The following is a 21,440-nucleotide window of genomic DNA, read 5'->3' on the forward strand; positions in this document are numbered from 1 at the left end:
AAAGCAAATTGGTAACAATATACTATTTCAATTTAAATATAAAGTTCCTATGAGCCCAGCTGGTGCGGGTCAGTTGGTTGAGTGTCAGCCCATGCACCAGGAGGTCGCCAGTTCGATTCCCAATCAGGGTACATGCCTCAGTTGCAGGAGGCAGCTGATCGATATTTCTATCTTTCTCTCCCTTTCTCTCTCTCTAAAAAAATCAATACAAACATATATTTTTAAAAAGTTCCTATGAGATTGTTGTGTGGTAAAAATGTTACCTTATTAATGTTTAGTTGTGCAAGGCAATGAAGGAGAACACAGATCACTTAAATCAGCAGAAAATAAAAAAAGTTTTCCTACGTGACAGTATATTGCATTTTGTATGGAATGACGCTAAACGTAAGAAGTATAAAAAGATCGTAATTCTTGAAGTTAGAACTTTCATGATCTGCTGCAAAATTATAGTATAATTCTCTTCAAACAACTTTTCAGTGATCAGAATTTCCATGAAGCTGTAGAAATTACACTGACCTTTCTAATAAGAGAAAAGTGAGGCCCACAGATTGGAAAGAACAAATCAATGCTTACCATTAAACTTCTGAATTTTCTGTTTTCTGCAATGTGGAATAAGCCGTCTCTTGTTACAATCTTGATGTGCTTGGCTTCATTATTGTACCTGTGGGCGATGAATAACTTATGAATATAAATGTGTTTTTAATCAGAAGGAATCAATAACGACCAGAGGGCATGCCCCCATAACGTTACAGGAATTAATTCGGAAGACAAAATATATACCTTTGCCAATACAGCGGTGACAGCTAATTAACAAAATATATTTACTAGATTGGCTGAAGATACAACCGGTATCTGAAGTGAGAAGGGGCATTAGATTGGACCGGTCGTTATGTGTTTAGTTAGTTCCACTGGAGAATGCAGAAAAAGAAAACAAAATCTAGTCATTGACATTCTCAGAATTTACTAAAAACATACACACGTCAAGTCACCCAAATACACGGTTATGAAAGAGACCTAATGTGCCAATTAGCAGCCTGCAACACTTCATAGTGTTTTTCTAACAGATGTTTTCAAGTATTAATGAACTGTCTGGATAGAAGCATTATTTCTACTGTAATTAGAACCTTGGTTTTCAACTCCAGTGTTACCCATGTCAGATGGTCTGCGCAATTATGGAAACAGAGAATCTATTTCTGTGAAAGTATTTGTCCTACTTACTTAATGCTAATGGCATATTCTCCTGACTCTTTGGTCCTGTGCCTCACCAGGTAAGTACTGTTCACCCTATTAATAAGTTCGGTCTCTGCCTGCAACCTCTCCATAGCTCCGGCATACCTGTAAGGAACAACGACAGAACATTTGCATAAATACCTGGGAAAGAACCAAAGCTAAAAATAAGCACCCGTCAGGATTTTAATTTAGTGGCAGATCTGAGCTCTTTTGACTTCTGTATCGACTAATTCCATTGCTTCAAAAAATTAATGCAGGGAGACATCCTTTAGTTCGTCCAAACACAGAGGTTCTACAGAGCTAACAGGAGTAAAGTGAGCAACGCTTAATACACAGTAAGCACCCAGAAAATATTTATCCAATAAATAAATGAGACGAAGAGAGGAGCCAATAGGTACTGGGTTAGAAAGAAAGATTAGGGAGTTCAGGGAAGGGCTGCCCTGCGTAAGACACACACATATACACACACACAACCCCAAACTTCACCTTTTCTATGTACACTATGAAATAGAGTCTACTTTGAACATTTTTCTCAAGAAAATTCCAAAAACAAAATTATTTTCAAAAATTATTTTTTTAGATAAAAGATTAATTCTGGTAGTCTGCACACTGGATAAGCCATTTTCTTAAGCAGTCAGCAGTACTGAGTAAAATATGTCTTTAAAAGATTTTTTTTCAAAACCAGAATTCAGTTCTTTGTAAACTACGTTGACCTTGAACATGCTCAAATTCCATAACAATAACCATAATAATTAAGAGCCCCAATTCAATGTTAAAATAGTCTTTAGTGACCTTTTACATCACATACAGGTTCAGTGAGCAATCACTGGCAAAACACGTCAGAAATTTGGGGCAATAAAAAATAAAGGAAAAAAATTATGTTTAGATTGGCGCTCTTTCAAAGTTATTCATCAATTAATATTCCAGAAAATTCTCTGATTCACATATAGACACGTGCAACTCGGTGTAAATACCCACCTCTAACATCGACTATTTATTTGAAGTAGACACAGTAAGCCTATGTCCTATTCCTTTCTGTGGCTGTTACAGGCTCGGAGCTGACCGTCCCGCACACACCACCCCAGTAAACACATGCAAAGGTCGGCAACACACTCATTACGGTGCTTTGCTGCGTCTCAACACACCTCCGTCCAGCAAATGGAAATGGAATGTGGTTTCGCGCCCACCCCGTTCAGGCGCCCTTGAACTACGGCTATGGCATTAAGAGTTAGCTGCACAAGCATTTCTAATACTTACCAAGGTTGGCAAGAATAATCTACTGGTTTGGGCACCTAGGATATAAAAAGGCCACAAAAGATTAAGTTTACTTAAGGGAAGCTTTCAGAGATCAATCATTAACTCAGTTCCGCTGACTCAGCTACAAAACCCTAAGCAGCACGGGCCCGGGTCTGCCCGCTGGCCGTTTCACACAGAGTGAATCACAGTCTGTGTCAGGTGAGGAGAGGATCATTCATCGCGCTTTAATTCATCCCTTCATTCATTTTACTGCCACTGTACCTCCCAGGGGAGAGAGAACAGGAGAAATAGGACCTGGAAACTTTGGGTATTTATTATCAAGTTGGTTTCATTCTAACGTGGAAAATTAAAAAGAAAATGTGAGGGAAACCAAGCAGTATCCTGCTTTCCCGAGACACTGAGAAACAGGCAGAACAAACACCATGTCCTGCAGACACCCTCTTTGTTGGTAACACGGGCGCTAAGCTCTGGTTTGTGAAGTCTACCACCTGGAAAACCTTTTATTCGTGAAAGAATCATGGGAAAGATTCATTTTCCCCTTTTTCTCCTATAGAGCTCTACAAGAGAGAAACTATTACATTTTCTATGCTAATGAAGACAGAAAACTTCTTCCGGGTGCTCATGGAAACTAGAAAATGAACAAAGTCAATATTCATAAAATAACAAATAAAATAACTACTACTGTGTGGATGGGCAAAGTTAGTAAACGCCTAACAAAAGGCTGGCAGTACAGACAGGTTGTCTCGTGTTCAGAAATTTTTCATGAGTGGCGGACACTCACGTTTATAACATCAAAAAGACGGACCCATTCAGAGAGCCAGAGAGGACTGAGATACAGCAGCCAAGACAGACGGAGGGTGGTTTCCTTTTTCCAAACCATCAGCTCCATTAAATTAGTAAAAAACATTTTCTTTACCTAGAGTCAAGAACTTTAAAAGTTCCGTAGGGAAATCCACCCTCAGCACCCAATTATGATGATAAAATAACGTCGCCCCAACAGAGGTCCATGAATCCCATAAAGCATTAGACAGGACGCTGCATTACAGTCACCCATAATAATGCTGGGGTGACTTTATTAATAACAATAACTACGCTTCGTTCTCCTCGCATCTACCCAAGGGGTTTGATGACTCCATGAAGTGTCATTAGAACGTTACATAAACGGCAACGAGAAACTAAAGCACAGCAGAAGGCACTTAGAGATTCAACTGGAGAATCTGCGGCTTTCGCGCCTTCGCGCCTTCGTTCAGGGGCAGTTCCTCCGCAGGCCGGCGGGAGCGGGAGCGGGAGCAGGTCGGGCCCTACCATCTCCCCTGGGTGGGGAAAGGGCGACTTGGACAGAGCATCTCATCTGTAGCTTTGGCTATTCCTTCTAAGACCTTGTAGACAATGTAATCTCGTAAACTCTGCTAAGTTAAATTTTCTTCTTGCCTATGTTCCCCTAACTTGTATAAATATTTTTCTCACAATCGAATCATAATGATTTGGGAATTTTAATAACATTGCACATATCATTCAAACGCGAAATAATATGATCACTCCAGAAAGTATTAACAAGCAACCAGACAAGTATTACTGTACATCCTTGCGCAATGAATTACAACAGCCAGAACAAAATAGAAGAAATAAAATACTCATACGTACGCATGGACACGGCTTGACAGCATCACTTGGGAAAAATCCAACCTCTCCAGATGCTAGGTTTCTACCCTAAATTAGAAGAAAAATGTCAACATGAGAACAAATTGACTACAAATGATAATCCCATAATACTACGTACACAACGTGGTCGCTCAGGATCCTCAGAATGACTGACACGTTCTAGCCAACTAACTTGCTATGGCTCAGGGAGGGACGCAATAGGCAGAGAGGGTTTAAAATGGTTAAACGTTACGTGTGGTTTCAGGTCATGAGTATAAAACAAGAATTCAAGCTTGACTTTCCAATCTACCGTTCAATTTTGTTCACTTTATAGCCCTCGATCCTACACAGAGACAACAAGCAATATTGTATTTTCCAACTTCACATTCATCATTACAAGTAGATCACATTGGTTTTGTGCAGGCTCCATAATTAATTGGGAATTCGATTCACTTGGTGACTGCTGGTGTCGCTGACGGAACTCATGAGAATGCTGCTCCAGACAAGAGACGGGTCAAGAGACGTAGAAAACATGAAAAATGGGAGAGCAGGGGACACGTAACGGATTTTTCAGTTTCTGAAGGTGCACGGACTGGCCCATCATTTGTGTTTCTTCCTCTGTAGAACCAAGGGTTCCTCCTGAAAGGCATGGATGGGAGCCATGCTGGACGGTAGAGGGAGAGGTCTCCATGGCCACATAATGAACAAATGTCCTAAAACTAGGGGACCATATACTTTCTACCCACACCAGGTCTTCTGAGCGTGGCGGGTCGTGATGATTAACTACATCAGGACACAAGGCGTGAGGAGGCAGGGAGGGGTACACCGGGACACGGCGACTGCACAGGCCACCGCGCAGTTCCCCATCGCTGCATTTCAGGCGCGACGCTGGGGCCTCTCAGGAGGGGGAGATCGTCACTAAGCCAAGTCCCCAGGCCATTCCAAATTGTTTGCTCCTTAACGAAATACCCTAGCAGTGCAGGTTACATTTCCTTACGGTCACGGACGTCCTTAGATGACAGGAGGGAGCGCTAATTTAACGTAGTCTAAGAGATGTATAAAGTTACACTTTGTCCCAAGTTCCTGGGAGACGCCAGTTGTAGCTCTGAGAGATGGCATGTGCCGTTCAGTGACTGTCCCCCTCACTAAGGGACCAGCCACCCCCACATTTGGAAGCAGTGAGGAGGGGGGCTGTCTGTGGCTCCCCGGTGGGTGTGTCTGGGAGCACATTGCTAATTCATTAATGCCAATGGGGGAGCAGCTGTCAACCCCCCTCCGCCCGGATGGCACAGCAGGCTCTCGCTGTGAAATCCACCGTCCTCGAAGCCAATCATTTTGTGCTCTTTACGTTTTGATCTCTATGAAATTTTTACTGACCTTGATGGGAGACCTGGAGCTGAATTTCCTTCGCCTTTGCATTCCCATGTGGGCATTTTATTCTGGGTCAGATCATCCGCTAGTCGTTCCTTTTGTGCCTACTCCAAATGCCAGAGATCGGACACCTCTTTCAGTTCCCCTCCCACCTGATAGTCGTCCTTGGGAGTCCCTTAGCAACGTCAAGGTCAACCTGAAAACACGTCTCTTTCCCAGCGTCATCTGATGTGCCCTACAGCGCTATCTTTTATGCATTTATTCTGCAGGGCACTCTCTAGATCATGCGATGGGACTTCAGTAAAATCGAACAGTACAGGTTGGGTCGTTCCTATGAAAATATTTTCTTTGGAAAGAACCTGAGAAACCGGGTATGGGCCGTAAATGGCAAGAAAAGATGCGACTTTATAATCTTCATTAATCACACTGGAGCAGACAGGAAGCAAAATAATATTACATCATAATTCATAAAATAATGCCTTCTTTCCCTGAAAAGCAAACTGCCTCCTGTAGAAAACTGCATCAAACTAAAATTATTGACACCTTTCCCTCAAATCCCGGAACCCCGTCAATATAAATGCATCCGCAGACTCTTAATTATTTCCAACTGACCTTAGCTTATAACTATTTATTTTTCTTTCATAAGAATCCACAGTGAATCATAATGAACTAAAACCATTTTAAATATGCTGGTAGAAATGGTATTTACAATCCACCAGTACAGAGGAAAATACTAATGGGTGCTAGGACGGCAGAGCCAAAACTGCACTTCTTAAACCCATGGAGAAAGATAGCTTAAAATGACAGAGGACGTCCTACAAAAGTCTTAATCGCAAATTACTTGGTTCCTAACTTTGTGAAAAGGAGACCGAATTGCTTTAAGAAAAATACAGTGACTTTTCCCTGTGGCTCATTTATCCCCATAATACCACCTGGATCGGAGCTTTCACACGCTCCTGGAATAGCACAGAACAATTGGAAACAGGTGTGGAAAGCTGAATGCGAAAAGGGACAGATGAATAGTTATTTATGAAAGATTGAAATTCTCCCAAGTTACAATGCCCTAAACACAGTCAGCGTATGCACCGTGGTGCTGTGGAGATTACTACGCAATTTATCACGCGTGGGTGATGGCCCGAGTGACTGTCACCCTGCCCAGCCACTGTCAAACTGTCAGAGAGACACAGTCTGAGCGTGAGGGGAGCGAGACGTACAGGGGGGCCATGAATTGCGGGAATAGAGGCAAATACACAAGTCAGTTTACCGACTGGGTGGGTGGACGGACGGACGGATGTGTAGAGAGATGGAGAGAGCCTGTAGCAGGCACTATCTTGGGAATTGCTCTGGCAGCTCTGGGGAATGCACGCAACAGAGCCAAAGTGGCGGCGACGGAGGGAGGCCAGGACGAAGGCCCTGTGTGCAGCTGGTCTGGGAGGAGAGTGACCTGCGGCCGCCGCCGTGTCGCGCCCACTGTCATCAGTGAGCCACGTGTCAGCGCCGGGTCTCGGAAAGCACGGAAAGGCAGCATCAGACAGTACAGCGGGGACGCGGCGTCCGAAGGGCTCCTTCTGTCCCCACCTCGGCCGCGAAACACGGTGCAGCCCCAGACAAGTCTCGGTGGTGGCCAAGGGCGACGGAAGATCTGCCGCCCGCGCCTCACCAGGCGGCAGGATCGAGGGGCGAACCTGTGTGAAAACACTTGGCAAGCCCTAAAAATGCCTCTTTTCCGTTTCCCCCCACGGCATCGCTTTTTAATTACTCCCAATTGATGGTTTCACTTCTGAATTTTCATTTTCTAATTGACCTATTCATGTGCTATTAAAATAGAAATTTTAACAGGGTCCTGTGTACAATCCCACCACCTTCCTCACGTCTAGACACGTCGGCTAAGCCACGGGTAACGCAGGCTCTCACGTAACTTTCGCGTGAACAGGAAACCCCACGTCCCAGATGGTCCATTTCTTGAAGCGAGGGCCCTACTGCTTCCTTCTAAGTAGGCACATTGCTCCATCGGAATTGCTTCTTGTATGGCAAGTGAGATCTGCATTTTCCCACTAGCGATCACCCTGAAAATCCAAGCATGACTGCACATGGTTATACCGAATGGTCATTAGGACAAATTCCAAAATATTCATGCCTCACACAGAGGCACGAAACCATGAGCCATGAGCCATTAGGCAAAAGAGACCAGGATGCTTAACTTTCGCCCAGCGTAGAAACGGAAAGCAATTGTGAGGGTATGAAACTCAGAGCCCCGGGGAGTTCGTTGGCAGATGAGGGGCCGTCCCGGGCTGAGAATTCTGAGTAACCAAACAGGCAACACTTGCGTCTCGGTCCAGGGTCTCTGAAATTAAACTTATCTTCAATATGCAAAGCTTAATAACTATATCAAGTTGTCAAAACAGAGGACAAATCCCTCCGTTCCACTAGAAGGTTTTCCCAACGAGCCCAACATTGTCTGTGTTGACGGCATCCCTGAAGTTTTGGCAGACGCAAGTGTCAAAAACTCGAAAAAAAATTAAAAGTTGCGCAATGTACACTAAGGAAAATGCCACTAAAATGCCATGAGCTGTATTTCTACACTCACTGGATGTGAGAGGAATATAACAGCAGAGTGAAGCTTTGGAGGACGTTTTCCGTATTATCCAAAACTGTATTCTGTGTGGCCCGTGGATTTCCCCAGCAGGGAAGGGAACCCTCCGGCGATGGGCGTCTCCCAGGTCCCACTGGCTAAGACACTGCGCATGGTGCGCTCCTAAGTCACGGTCTCATAACTGTGTTTTATTGGTGTAGTAAAGAAAAGAAGACCTTTGATAAAAGAAAACAGCAGCAGGCAAAAGCCAACCTGCACGTGGGTAAACCAGACCTCAGACAGTCGCTCAACACAAAATCTCGGGAGATGAACAAGGTTCCACCGCATCTCAGAAGAAATCCTACTTGGGAGAGGCCATGTAACCCCCCAAAATAAACCAGGCTCCACAAAAGTCCAAAATGTAGAAATCTGTTTTTTCTAATCCTGGCAAACAACGAATGGATGTTTTCCTACCCTTGGTGGTTTTAATCATCAAGTGATCACAGCAAATATTCTGAGGGACAGCTCGGCGCGCACGCTGCTCACACAGCATCGGACGTCGCTAAGAAGTTCCTTTTCTACCACGAGAGTCAGCCGACCGCCCAGGGTGGGTGAGGCGCTAGGCCAGGCACCGGGGGCCTACAGACGGACAGGCACGGCTCCTCACTTCAAGGATCTCGTTCAGATCATGCCATTTCCTTGATTGGCTTTTGCTTTGGTTATTTTCATAGATTTTTACAGAATTTGGGGTCAGAAAAAAGTCTGACGAGGTAATCATCAGGTACGGCTAGAGAGTAGGGAGCCTTCTACTCCCGGCCTTCTGATCTTGGGAAAGCCGTCTAACTTTTCTTGGCTTCAATATTCCCACCAGTGAAAGGGCAGAAAGTGACCCAAGGATTTCTGAGGTGTCTTTTACCACCACTGTTCTTTGCTTCCACGAGCATTTTCCCCAAGTCCCTACAGTCAAGTTACTCTGACCAAGAAGTATCTGATCCACAAATTCCTCATGAGGGACGTTACGTGTCGGTGATTTAACCCAGTCGCACTTCTTTATAGAAGACAAGGACATTTCAGGTCCTTAACAACCTTCACTCTAACTCGGCGTGAAGTCCTCTATTTTGCGGGGTACACAGGACTGGACTTGCTGGGAATTTCATTCATTTATCCATTCTTCAGGAATTCAAATTACGTGAGTGATTAAAATTCAATAGGCGTTATAGTTTGATGGATTATTTGCCCGAGGCCGTGAGGTTATGTGCACACTCCACTGGAACCACCGTGGTATCAAATCAGTAGTCATGTCAGACGCGACTGCGGGCCAATGGCCCAGTGGACGGCCTCTGTGACTGACGCGGACGTTGAATGACTGCGGCAGGCCCTACCGTCCACGGCGACAACGTAACAGATGAAAAGGGACCACAACAGAATTCCCAGACCCTTCCCCTTAATAATGCTCTCTCCTGGGAAAAGACGAGGTGCTGCTTCACCGTCCGATCTTGGACTTGGATGGCAGTGTTCATCTAGGTACATGATAACCTACATTTCGCCCCAGACCAAACTCAGGAAAAATACCAGGAAGAACTATGCACCGAAAATGTCCATCTTGAGAGTCAACAATCAGGACCTCGCCCACTCGCTCGGGAGCCTCGCCAAGTCCCAGGACACGGTCTGTCCGCTTGGAAACATTCCCGAGAAGCCAGTTTACGATCTGTTCCGTCAAAGCCAGCTGGCAGTCACCCCGGCGAATGTTCCTCCCAGGCCCTCCCCAGCATCTACTATCTCCCCTCATCATCTCTCCCGGCCCCCCTGTTCTGTAACAGGCCCGCTCTCTGCTTTTTTCTCCTTTCCTGTAATTAGGGACCCTGATTTAACCCAGCAGTTGCAGGTAAACACCTGTTAAAATGAAGGTCTCGTGACTGCAGGACATACTGACGCCAAACGAGCACGGACTCTTCACACAGCTTGACCCCCACGCCGCCCAGCTTCTCCGGGTTTTACACAAGGGACGGGCAGGCGGTGAGAGGCAGGTGAGAGGCACCGCCAAGGTCAACGGAGGAACAAGCTCAAGGTCAACCTTGAAACTGCGCCCCAGCAAAAACCAAGGTGGGGGTTTCGAGGAGAAACGCCCTGGGGGAGGGCTCTGAACTGGGAAAAGCACAGCTCCCAGAGACGTCTGCTCCCCGGTTACGAGGCCGAAGCAGGGAGTCTGCGGGACGATACCCTTGGGCCCCTTAAAACGACCCATCTAGTTTGCCCTCTATGGAGATGTCTGTGCATTCATCAGGTTGTGTGCAAAAACTTCCACTTCTTCAAACAAAGACCACGGAGATGCCTGATCTGTAAGTGCGAAGCATCTCAACGATTTTCTAGGTTACTTAACTCTCATTGTGGATAAATATATATATATATATATATGTATATATATATATATACATATATATATATATTGGGGGGCATACTGATTACAGCTCTACCACTTATTATTGCCTTTTGGTTCCAATTCGCTTACAAAATCCTCCCTGTGGAACATTTGAGTATTCACAGATGACAGGGGCGCAAATAAAGCCCCCTGTAATATAAGACACACGGTCCTCACTGTTCCCAAGCTTAATTCTAAAAAGAAATACATATAAAGCGCTCTATCGTATAGAAACCATATATGGCATGGCATGATTTCATATTTGCCTGTTTCTCTTGCTCCTCCCCCGCCCCCCCAGTAGGCAGAATCTGTATCTTTTTTGGAAAAATAACTTTTCTAATATGAACAATCTCTTTCGGCATGAAGTATATTCCCCTCAGTTACTAAGCCCTTATGAACGACTTAAAAGCAACAGGTTTATCACCACCGGTCAGTGACACATCAGAAGTGGCCTTTGTGTGGCTTCACTCAGTCAAAACCGTGCCTCGCACCTGCATGAGGCAACTGCCCTGAGTGGCCAATTTTCTATTCTATACTCACTTCACTTGGAGACAGTCCCACAGAACTTTCACAGAAAGAGAAAGAAAGAACAAAGGAAAAAAGACAAAAAGCTGCCAAATAAGTCTCTTCAATGCAAAGATTCAACAGAGACCATTTTTACAGCTCAATTGGCAACTCATTGTTTGAAAGAAGTTACAATAAAAATGCAGATAGGCCACTCGCTTCAATAGCATTAGAAATTACTGTTGTTATAGTAATAATGCAGACTAGACTAATAGCTATTCAGAGAAAGTTCCTGATAGTGGGGGATGCTTTGCATTCTCTGGACAAAGTATATGCGCAAAACGTGTCAGTCTACAGCAAAATCCAACTTTCTGCACTAACTCGGGAAGAGACTCAGGGAAAAAAACAGAGGAGAGAACAGTTTTGTTCGCAAAGCATCTCTTCTTCAACATTTCCAAATACGCCAAAGCACCTGGCTAGTACAAAAGGCATGTTTGAAATGCCAACGCACCATCCCAGGAACTAATCAAGATTTTTCTCCCCAGATTTAACACTGGATATATGGGTGGCAATGTGATTTATAAAAACCCTTAATAAGAAACTTAAAATGGAAACCCATGTCATCATCCGTGAGCTCTGATCATTCCTTAGACCGTTAAGGCCACGAGGTCAGACACCAGTTGTCTTGTTGGCGGTCCTCCCAGTAGGAAACACAGAGTCAGACACATAGTAGGCACTTTATCGGTAGATGATGGATAGATAGATGGGTTAATAAAGAGGAGCTTCTGTCTAATGGGCACTGTAATAGAACTTTTTCATACATTGTAGCTTTTGTTCTATATGCAGTAACGATCATAACATTTATTTTCTTCTGTATGCATTTTACAGATGATAAAACTGAGGCCTACAGAGGAAGTGATCTCAAGGTTATTCTGCTAACACATGGCAGAGTCAGTAACTAACACTCAGCGAGCTGAGCTACAATCTCCTAAATTCTTGCACAGGAGAGAAAAGCATCCACTTCCTTCTCTGGTGATAATCACCTGCAACCTCAAATGAGAAGGAACCACTTGGGTGGAGACCGAGAGAAGTGCTTAAAAACTATCTTTTCAAAAGCCATTAAAAAAGAAATCCCCGGTGCAGGAGTCACATCCTCTAGGATGCAAACCATAAAGCAGCTGTCTTCTCGGAATGTGAAAACTGGCAAATTGATGCAGATGGATCCACAGGAAACGTACCTACAGACTCAAGTGACTCCAGAGGATCCAACCAGCAACATTCTTTACACAGGAGGAAAGAGGCTATCATTCTAGATCATTCCACTGAGTAAGGCCACACTCAGGCCAGTCTCCTACAGGTACCTTCCACAGGGACAGTCCATAAACCAAAAACTGGCTCTGTATCATCACAGCCTCAGAGCATTGCAAGACCTCAAAGTGCCTTTTGAATCTAAGAAAAGAATTATGTGAAGTTCAGTGTGAAGGTAGTAGCAAGCACATTTTATTGCACGCTGGTTCTCTGAAAATGTACCATTTGATAATTATCAGAGCAAAAGTATTACATTTATTGTAACACCATATTTTGTAGGCACACTTACTAAGTTGGTTTATTATCAGTGACTAGTGAGCTGAGGAAAATGGCCGTAACTACTGTGGGATCTTATCAATTGGTTTCTCATCTAGTCAGTGGCTCACATTAAATTTATCTGGGCTTCTATACAAACTATTCACGCCTGGGTTCAGGGTTCAACCAGACCAATTGCAGTCTAATCCCTGGAAAGGGGTTATGTGTTGACATTTTTACAAAGCCCCCCAGGTGCTTCAGCCAGAGTTGTGAACACTACTTGGGCACAGCCCTCCTCCTGTAACAGGTGAAGACATCAGGCCACGCTGTGAGTGAGCTGATCACGCCACACAGTTATCTGGCTACAGATGCATGACCTGAATCCAGGTTCTCTCACTCTCCTTGGCTCCTTTCAATCAGGAGGAATGAATGGTATCCATCAACGAAAATTCCTCTGACTGGCTTAGAGGCACCCACAGGACAATTCTGACTCAAGCCACCTCTTTGCCAGAAATACTACATGAACTTTTAATGCATGTCTGAATATTCAAACGTATCGCTCGCTGCCTGCAAGCAAGAACGGTCCTTCCAAAGACAGGGACCCAATGTCAAGCCACCAGTCCAAGTTGTTCCTTGACGCGCGAGCAGTGTCTGAGTGGCGAGCGCAGGGCTGACACTCAATACACACTTGCTGATCTGAAATAAACGTGCTAATTGTTTTTCTCTGTCCAGACATGAGCGTCCCTTGTCCCTATCATATATCCTTCCCTCAACAGACACACACACTCTGCCATCGAACAGTTCTCATTTCTCCTGAGAGCTTCCAAAGCCATTATTGCACCATGAGACTGGGAAAGCTTCGTGTCCCCGAGTCTGCTAATAGGACACAACAAGTAATGTCTACGAAGAACAGGGGTGCCTGAGGGCTGGGGAGGGCAACAGGCCAGGACATGAGGGGCCTGGGGGGCAAACAAAAAATCTGGGGGCTGACTTTGGCATTTTGGTTGTAGTGATTTCACTTGTACATACATTTGTACACTTTACAAACTGTACACTTTACATATGGACAGTTTACTGGACGAGAGAGATTTCACCACCAGCAAACAGCAAATGCTCGCTTACTTTCCATATCTCATATATTTCATGAGTGATGCCCAGAGCACCTCTGAGAACCTCAGGTAATTCTGTGGGTGGTGACAAATCAACTATGGCCACAAACGGCCACTGGCAAGCTCTTTAGGTAGTTCCCCTTAAGTGAATCATTAATATATAAATGCCGTGCAAATCAGGTCATACCCACAGGTCCTAGGTTTGGAAAAAATGCTCTTGCAAAATATGAATTTTTTAATAAAAAATTGTAATTCTGATTCACAACACTGACCCCAGTTTTCTTTAGTGTTCTAATGCCCGTTGCCACTTTAGCGTTGGTACGTATGAGAAAGGTTAATAAAAAATACTTTCCCCCACATCACGTAAAATTTCCGAAGCCGAGAGCAGCCGGTTTCCAGGAGGCGGTCATTGGTCCTTCATTAAATGGACAGGGCTGCCATTCGGGCCGTACCTGCCAGAACAGGCTGTGCGCGTCTCCCCGCATCAGCTCGACGGTGTCCCCGGCCTGGATGTGCAGCGGGGGCCCTTCGTGGAGGGCGGGGGGTGGCGTCCCAGCATAGCTCCTGATCACCTGCATCTTTGGCAAACCTGGAAATAAGCAACACAGGTTTTAGAATGGCGAAGATAACAACGTGTGAAGTCCAAATGTACTTTCAAAAAAAGCACAGAGCCATTATCAACATGAAGAAGTGTTCATAGCCCCAAGTCCACGTAAACACCTGAAGTCACTACGATGGAATGTGTTTAAATTTTCTCATTTGAGATGCTGATGTAACCAGACATATTTATGCCCCGATCCCGTCCATACCTCCCCTCTCCCTCGCCACCCGTCTATTTTTAGTTGAGAAAATATTTCTCTTTCCACTGATGCCTGCATTGTGAAAAACACATCACATACAGTTTAATGGGGAAGAACCCATTTTTTCACCAGCCCGATCCTTTCGCCGATTGCTCCCCTCCTGGGCACTGCCTGACGCCTGATTGCATCACGGAGGCGGCTGCCCTTTCTCTGCATGTCGCGTGTTGCCCAGTCTAAGGCTCGTATCTTAAGGTTATCTTTGCAATTCAAAAGCAGGCCTGTGATGGATGTGCCAGGGCCAGACTGAAGACATTTATGTGGAGAAATTCTTCAGGCTCCAATTCAGGCTTGCAAAACAGACCCGGGGAAGGGAGCGTGTCTAAGTCAACAGCACTGACAAAGACTTAGCATCCAGCCCGCCTGTCCTTTGTGTTTCTCTGAATGTGCATCGAAGGCCTTCGCGCAACATCTCATTTCGGAGAGCGGCAGCTTCAGCTGCACCAATAATGTCACCAAGGGACAACCTCACAGTCACCTTTTCATGTAGAGGTGAAACCGCTCCCCGCTATAAGAGCTCGCTCATGAGCAGGATGTCTGTGGCACCTTCATGGACTTAAGCCATTGCTAATGACACTTCGAGACTTTTTTGTTGTTGTTAATCCTCACGTGAGGATATTTTTTCCATTGATTTTTAAATAGAGTGGAAGGGAAGGGATGCGGGGGGTTGTGAGAGAGAGAGAAACATCAATGTGACAGAGAGACATCGATTGGTTGCCTCCCGCACGTGCCCTGACTGGGGCCAGGATCAAACCTGCAACCCAGGTACGTGCCCTTGACCGGCACTTGAGCCCAGGACCCTTCACTGCATGTGCCAACACTCTAACCATTGAGCAACACTGGCCAGGGCATGGACACTTCAAGACATTTTATTCAAATGCTGGACCCTGGTAAAGGTGCAACTAGCAGAAAAGGCTGCACTAAGCCCAGAAAGGAAGATGAATGTCATTGAGTTGTCAGCGTCCAAGTTACCTAGAAGAGACCCAGTATCCCCATGAAATGTTCCAGCCAACAGCTTAATGAAGTCCTTAAAAATCCCTTCACAACCACCACCCCAAAGGGGAGAGAGCAAGTTTTCTCCAACACATTTTACCCATCCGATCAATGGGAGACAGAAGGGCAGAAAAACACTGCGCCCTTCACCCCAATTCGGCTGCCGTTAACTGCCGGGGCACGTCAGAGTTGCCACACCTGCCCTGGCTTCAGGTCTGGTGCCCCAGGACCTCGGGAGGGGCTGACTTTCATCCCACATCCCTCCTGGAGCGCTGCCCTGCCAGATGGTACCAGGCGGCGCCCCTGCGCAAACAGCCGGCTGCTGTCCTCCCAAAAATCACCACTTGCCCGCGCTTCTCGGTGGAGCGCTTACCCGACCCGCACACAGTAAGGGCCTTGAGAGGGGAAAGCGCTTCGTGTACACTTTCCATGAGGTCGCTCTTGTGCATTTAACATGCTATCCCCTCACTTTGCAAGTTACATAAATGTTCAGTCACTATGCCATACGCCGGAAACTAATATAATATTGTACGTCGGCTGTAACTGAAAAATTTTTAAATTACCTTAAAAATAAATATATAAATTATACAATAGTATTTTCCTATTTAAAACCCCTCCTACTGCACTTAGAATGAAATCTGAACTCCTGGCCATCGCCTACGAAACCATGTATTTTCTGGCGCCCGTAACTCTCGGGTCCCATCTTGCTCAGTCTGGTACTTTCTCACTGTTTCCCGTCACTCTGACCTTTGCGTAGTTGCTTAAATGCCCTGGGCGAGTGGGACCAGCCAAGACGGTCTATGTTATGAGCTTCAACTTGTAACTCATGTAGTTATTCACTTGTCATCTGTCTCCTCTCCCTTCCTTTTCTATATATTAGTACTGCCTATATTTGTATGTTAAAAACATTTATTATTTTCATAGTCAAATTGAGCTTTTAATAATGTAAATATTCAGGTTTGATTGGACAACCAATAAGTTTTTACTTGCTTTTACACGGATTGTATTTATTTGTGCTTTTACCTAAAAATATGATCTATGCAACTGAAATTTTGCAGGAATTAAAGTTATTTTTAATGTGCAAAACTGCTCATATAGTTCTCAAAAGTCCTGAAGGACTCCCTTAATAATTTACACTCATCCTGAATATCCTTTAAATTAGGTGACTTGCTCATTTATGGAAAAAGTACATTTTTATTCCCTACATTCCACTGGCAAATTGGCATAAAAATACCACACGTTCCAACATGAGGGTGAGCAGCTTATACTTTCTAAAAACAGTCTCTGGCTCACCCCTCGCTCTCCACCTCTCTCTTGCGCTCCCCCCATTACGCACTTGCTCAAGGAGCTGAGAGCCTCTCTAGCTGCGCTCCCCAAGGGCTCGGACGTGTGCAGACGCGGCTTATTGATTGTGAGGGGGGAAGAGCATCGCTACCGGTACCCCAGCTGGCAGGGCTCCAGGGAGCGGAGGACTCGGGCCCATCGTTTCCATGTGCTGGTTTTTTGAGAGGCCAGGGAGTCCTAAGATCAGGGCTCTCCATAAAAATGCATGTAGTCCTGGCCATGCATTTAGTGGGGCTCAGTGGGCAGAGCGCTGGCCTGTGCACCGAAGGGTCACGGGTTCAGTTCCCAGTCAAGGGCACGTACCTGGGTTGCAGGTTCAATCCCAGGCCCCATCGGGGGGGGCGGGGGGAGGGGTGCTGGTCTTTTTATTTTTCTGTTCTTGCTTCCTCAAGGTTAGCTTTATTCTCTCCCCAAGCTTTCAGCTTCCTATCTTTTCTTTCCTACATAAAGGGCTTCTTTCATCAACCTTAAAGATCAAAATTATGCTATGGTTTAAACTTGTTCAAATTTAGCATAAGGAGCTATTTAAGTGGTTAGACATACACTTGCTTCTAATTATCTGAAAAATAATAAAAATGAAATGGAGCCTACGTCCCAAGGGCATAATAAATAAAAATATAAAAGTAATAATTATTGAAATGTAAACTGCTGACTACAACGAAAAATACAACTGTTCAAATAGTAAGAAACTGTGCCGAAAAGTCATGAATCATCCGGGAAGGCAGTTACAAGAGTAAAAACAGGGCTGTGCATAGAAAAGGTACACCACGCTTACCTTTGTGCCGCCTCACTTCTCAGAACACCAGTGTCCCCTACCACACGGTCACGTGCAATCACACACTACGCTAACACGGCGCTGAGTTCTAAAGCCAAGGCATGAAAAATGGCTGACCCTAAAAATAACCAGCCCCTGAGCTCCTGGGCAGAAGCTGACCAATTATTTATGTGTTTCTGCTACGGGGGGAAGTGTGCCTCGTCTCCCCCTGTCGCTGTCGGGGGTGGGGTTCTTGCAACATCTAAAGAAAAGGGAATTTCTGAGACTAGCACTGGAGGGTGCAGTACAGAAAGCTTTATTTCTGCGCAGTGACACCCCTGCGTTTCCAAAGTCCTATGTCCCCTTGTCCAGTTACAGCAGAAGCGTAGCCGGGGCTTCGGTAGAGCTAGAGTCAGAGGCAGTGTCCAGAGCTTCCTTCCACGTTGGAGCCGGTCCAGCCCAGCATCAGGCCAGTTTCGGTCCATTAGTCCACTGCGCGGGGTCTGCATGGCCTGGGCCGCATGGGAGGGGGCCAGGGAGCCACGCGCGATGGCCAAACCAGGCCTTTCCCACGGCCCACCCCCCACCTTAATAGCCAGCCAGCCAGAACTCTGCACCTCGAAGGGCAAACATTTATACTTTTCTGTCTCCCACCTCTATGCAAAAGAAAGCTCCTAAAATGCCGCCATATAGGAAAAAAGCAACAAAAACAACTCTCCAACAATTTAAATTTTTTGGCATCCAAAAAGTATTCCTGCGGATGACCTGACTCATCTTACACGTACTCACTCCTTTCCCACTCGGCGTGTTCTCTCTCCGAGTTCATTCCGTCTCAGTTTGGGGCGACAGCATGTTGAACCGCGGTGCTTAGAGGGGGTGACTCCTTTGCCTGCAGGCCCTGTCCACACACCTGTTTTCCTTGAATAATGGCGCTGACAGTGAACCCCACTTTCAAGGGGCTAAACCTGAAGAGTGCTTTTTCGCTGGGCTGAGTTGCGTAACAGTTATTTTCATCTTAATTATCACGAGTGGGAAGGCATCTGGAAGATGTAGCTCCCTTGGCTTTGAAACAGGGGAACTAGCAAAGAAACTAACTCCTGTGCCAGCTCCTCTAGACAGCCACGGAAAGACAGTGACCAGCGGCCATACCCCTCCTGGTGACACAGCAAACTCACTGCACCCCTCCTCCCCTCAATGAGACCCATCCTCACTACGGCTGCAGGGTGAAGAGGCCCTCGGAGGTCATTCATTTGTTGGTACTTTGGCTTTTAGCTTCTGTATCTTCGCCTTTTCCTAAGGCATCCACGTGTTTCTGATTAATTTTTAACTTTACAGCCCTGCCCAGTGGCACTCGGTGGTTAGAGCGCTGGCCTGTGGCCCGAAGGGTCGCGGGTCTGACTCCAGGTCAAGGGTGCGTCCCTGGGTTGCAGGTTTGATCCCTGGCCCTGGTTGGGGCGCATGCTGGAGGCAACCAATCAATGCGTCTCTCTCACATCGATGTTTCTCTCTCTCCCCTCCACTCTCTCTAAAAATCAATGGAAACAACAACAAAAATCTTCCAAATGTTGACTTAGTGGTTAGAATGGAAGTGATTAACAGCATGGCTGTGCCCTTGCCCTCACAAAACTTGACATCCAACAGAGAGAAAGAAAATGATATACAGGCGATTATTATGAACCACTATGGGTTCCACGGTACAAAAGTTGCAAGAACTATGGGAGCATAAGGCAAGAAGGCAGAATCCCATCAAGGGGTCAGGGGAGGGGCCCGCAATGGGGAAGAGTCCCGTTAGGAAGCGAGCTGGGCAACAGGACTCCAGTCTGTGTAATGACGTGGGTGAGACTGTTTTTCTATGAGAAACGAGACTTTAAAAAGTGCTCTCATTAAAATTATAAAAATTTATGGAATTTTAAATAACAATGAAAAGTTAATTTAGAAAACATAATTAGGATTATCCCTCAAACATTCATTCCAGTACAGTTTAGGGTGTGAAAAAACTGGAAACAATCTAAATGAATAGCAATCGGGAATTGGTTCAATTAAATCGAGGGGGCCTCCTTGTAATTGCCTGGCAAGCTGAAATTTAAGAATAACATTAGAGAAGACGGCTTTTAATGGATACAGAGGCATATTCAAATGTGTTGTCGAGGGGGGGAAAGCGGGTTACAAAACAGCAATGTACAAAAAAAGGCCATATTTCTGTTTGAAAAACAAGGAGAGAAGCACAGGGGGGGAAATGACTGCGAAGACACCCGCCACCATGCTAACAGTATGTTACACTAGGGTGGCAAAATTATAAGAACTTTTGGCTTATCTAAAGTTTATATAGTTAACATGTGTTCCTTTTGGGGCATTTTTTAAATTAAGCTATTTTTGTCCCTGTTCTTAAGCAAAGTCCTTCAACAACACCTTGGTTTTTCTGAAAAATACAGTCCAAATTCTCCACGTCCTGGCACGACACAGTGGTCACCTACCACGACATTCCAACCACCAGCCATCGGGGCTGCCCCTTGTCAATGCTGCGCCTGTGCGGGACTTAGAAGGAGCACCCCCTCTGGGTGGACTTGGCGGCACGTGGCACATTCGCGCAGGAAAAGGCTCCCTCTCCTTCCTCTGGGAAGACATCCCTGGGGGAGGCTGGCTGCAGTTCCCTTCCCGGGGCACCTGGTGTAGTACACACAGGGAAGGTGACCGTGAACTTATACCTTGCAGGCACGTACTCCCATTTGTTCCACTGTGTTTCCATGACCTTCTGAATGACTGTTACATAAGTGATTGTATTCAACATAAACTGTATGTTATTATTTTGTTTCCTCCCCATTTGAACGCAATCTTCACAAGGCCAGGGACAGTGAATCATCCAGCTGTCAAAGTTACGGGGGGTCCGGTCCCCAAGAGTCTCTAGATAAATGTCCATTGGATAAATGAAAGGCTGGGTGAATGTTGATCCTCAAAGAATAAAGTTTAAAAATAAAAACATTTTTTCAAAATGTATTTCTTGACTAATTCTGCTTATACAGATATAATGGCCTAATAGGGCCGTTTGTTGTGTATACATATCACCAAATTCTCTATTTCATCTCGGGCACAGCTTCAGACTGTCGGGCCTCAGAAGAAAGATCTGACAACTGCAGTTCTAGTCTCTCTCTAACACACTCTGGGACTCAGAAATCTCCAATTTCCCCAAGTGTATCTGCCAAGGGAAATAAGTTGGCACACTCCAGACTGGCTGGGAGAAAGCTTCTTCCTTCCTAAATGAACAATAATTGTTTAGATTTTCAAATCATTATGTGCCCATAAGCAAAGAATTAAACAGCTCAGAAAGCAAATGAAATTTAAATCCATAATCTGACTAACTGCTCACATGGCATAGCCCTGAAATTTTAAAGCCGGAGCCCTGAATTTAAAGTGATGTTGTCATTTAAAAAAAAATAATAGTAAGTAGCTGTGCTGCTTTCAGCCCTGAGTCCATTTGGCAAAATGAGGCTGCCAGTGAATTAATATCCCCACAGGTCATCCATCCACATGCATCTAGTCCCCTCTCTCCAATTAAAAGTGCATTTTAAAATATGACAAATTGTTTAAAAAAAAAAAGGTTATAGTTAAGGCTGAAACATTAGACTAGCTCGAAAAACATGCATGGAAAAACACCATCTTAATTTTTATTCCCTTCTATTTGGATTTCTCCTTAAAGAATTTCAATAGGGGGTAAAGGGACCCATCTGCCTGAACCAGAGAGGTGAGGCCACTGGGGCGTAAGTCAGCGCTGAGGCTCCCGGAGCCCGAATGTGGCCGCTGCTCGATGACCAAGGTTCCCGAGATCCAA

At 45.3% G+C, this 21,440-nt stretch overlaps 1 protein-coding gene across 1 annotated transcript in view; it reads right to left on the reverse strand.

The window, feature by feature from the left end:
• The window catches only part of VAV3 (vav guanine nucleotide exchange factor 3), a 157,829-nt gene that overhangs the window by 17,225 nt on the left and 119,164 nt on the right, over nucleotides 1-21,440 (reverse strand). The window contains exons 20-24 of the mRNA XM_081120315.1: nucleotides 14,119-14,255; nucleotides 4,132-4,197; nucleotides 2,488-2,522; nucleotides 1,219-1,335; nucleotides 574-661 (exon numbers count right to left, since the gene is read on the reverse strand). Coding sequence (XP_080976441.1) covers nucleotides 574-661; nucleotides 1,219-1,335; nucleotides 2,488-2,522; nucleotides 4,132-4,197; nucleotides 14,119-14,255 — 443 coding nt within the window. The remainder of the gene's footprint in view (nucleotides 1-573; nucleotides 662-1,218; nucleotides 1,336-2,487; nucleotides 2,523-4,131; nucleotides 4,198-14,118; nucleotides 14,256-21,440) is intronic.

The sequence above is a fragment of the Miniopterus schreibersii genome (assembly GCF_964146895.1).
Source record: "Miniopterus schreibersii genome assembly, chromosome: 19".
NCBI classification, from domain to species: Eukaryota; Metazoa; Chordata; class Mammalia; order Chiroptera; family Miniopteridae; genus Miniopterus; species Miniopterus schreibersii.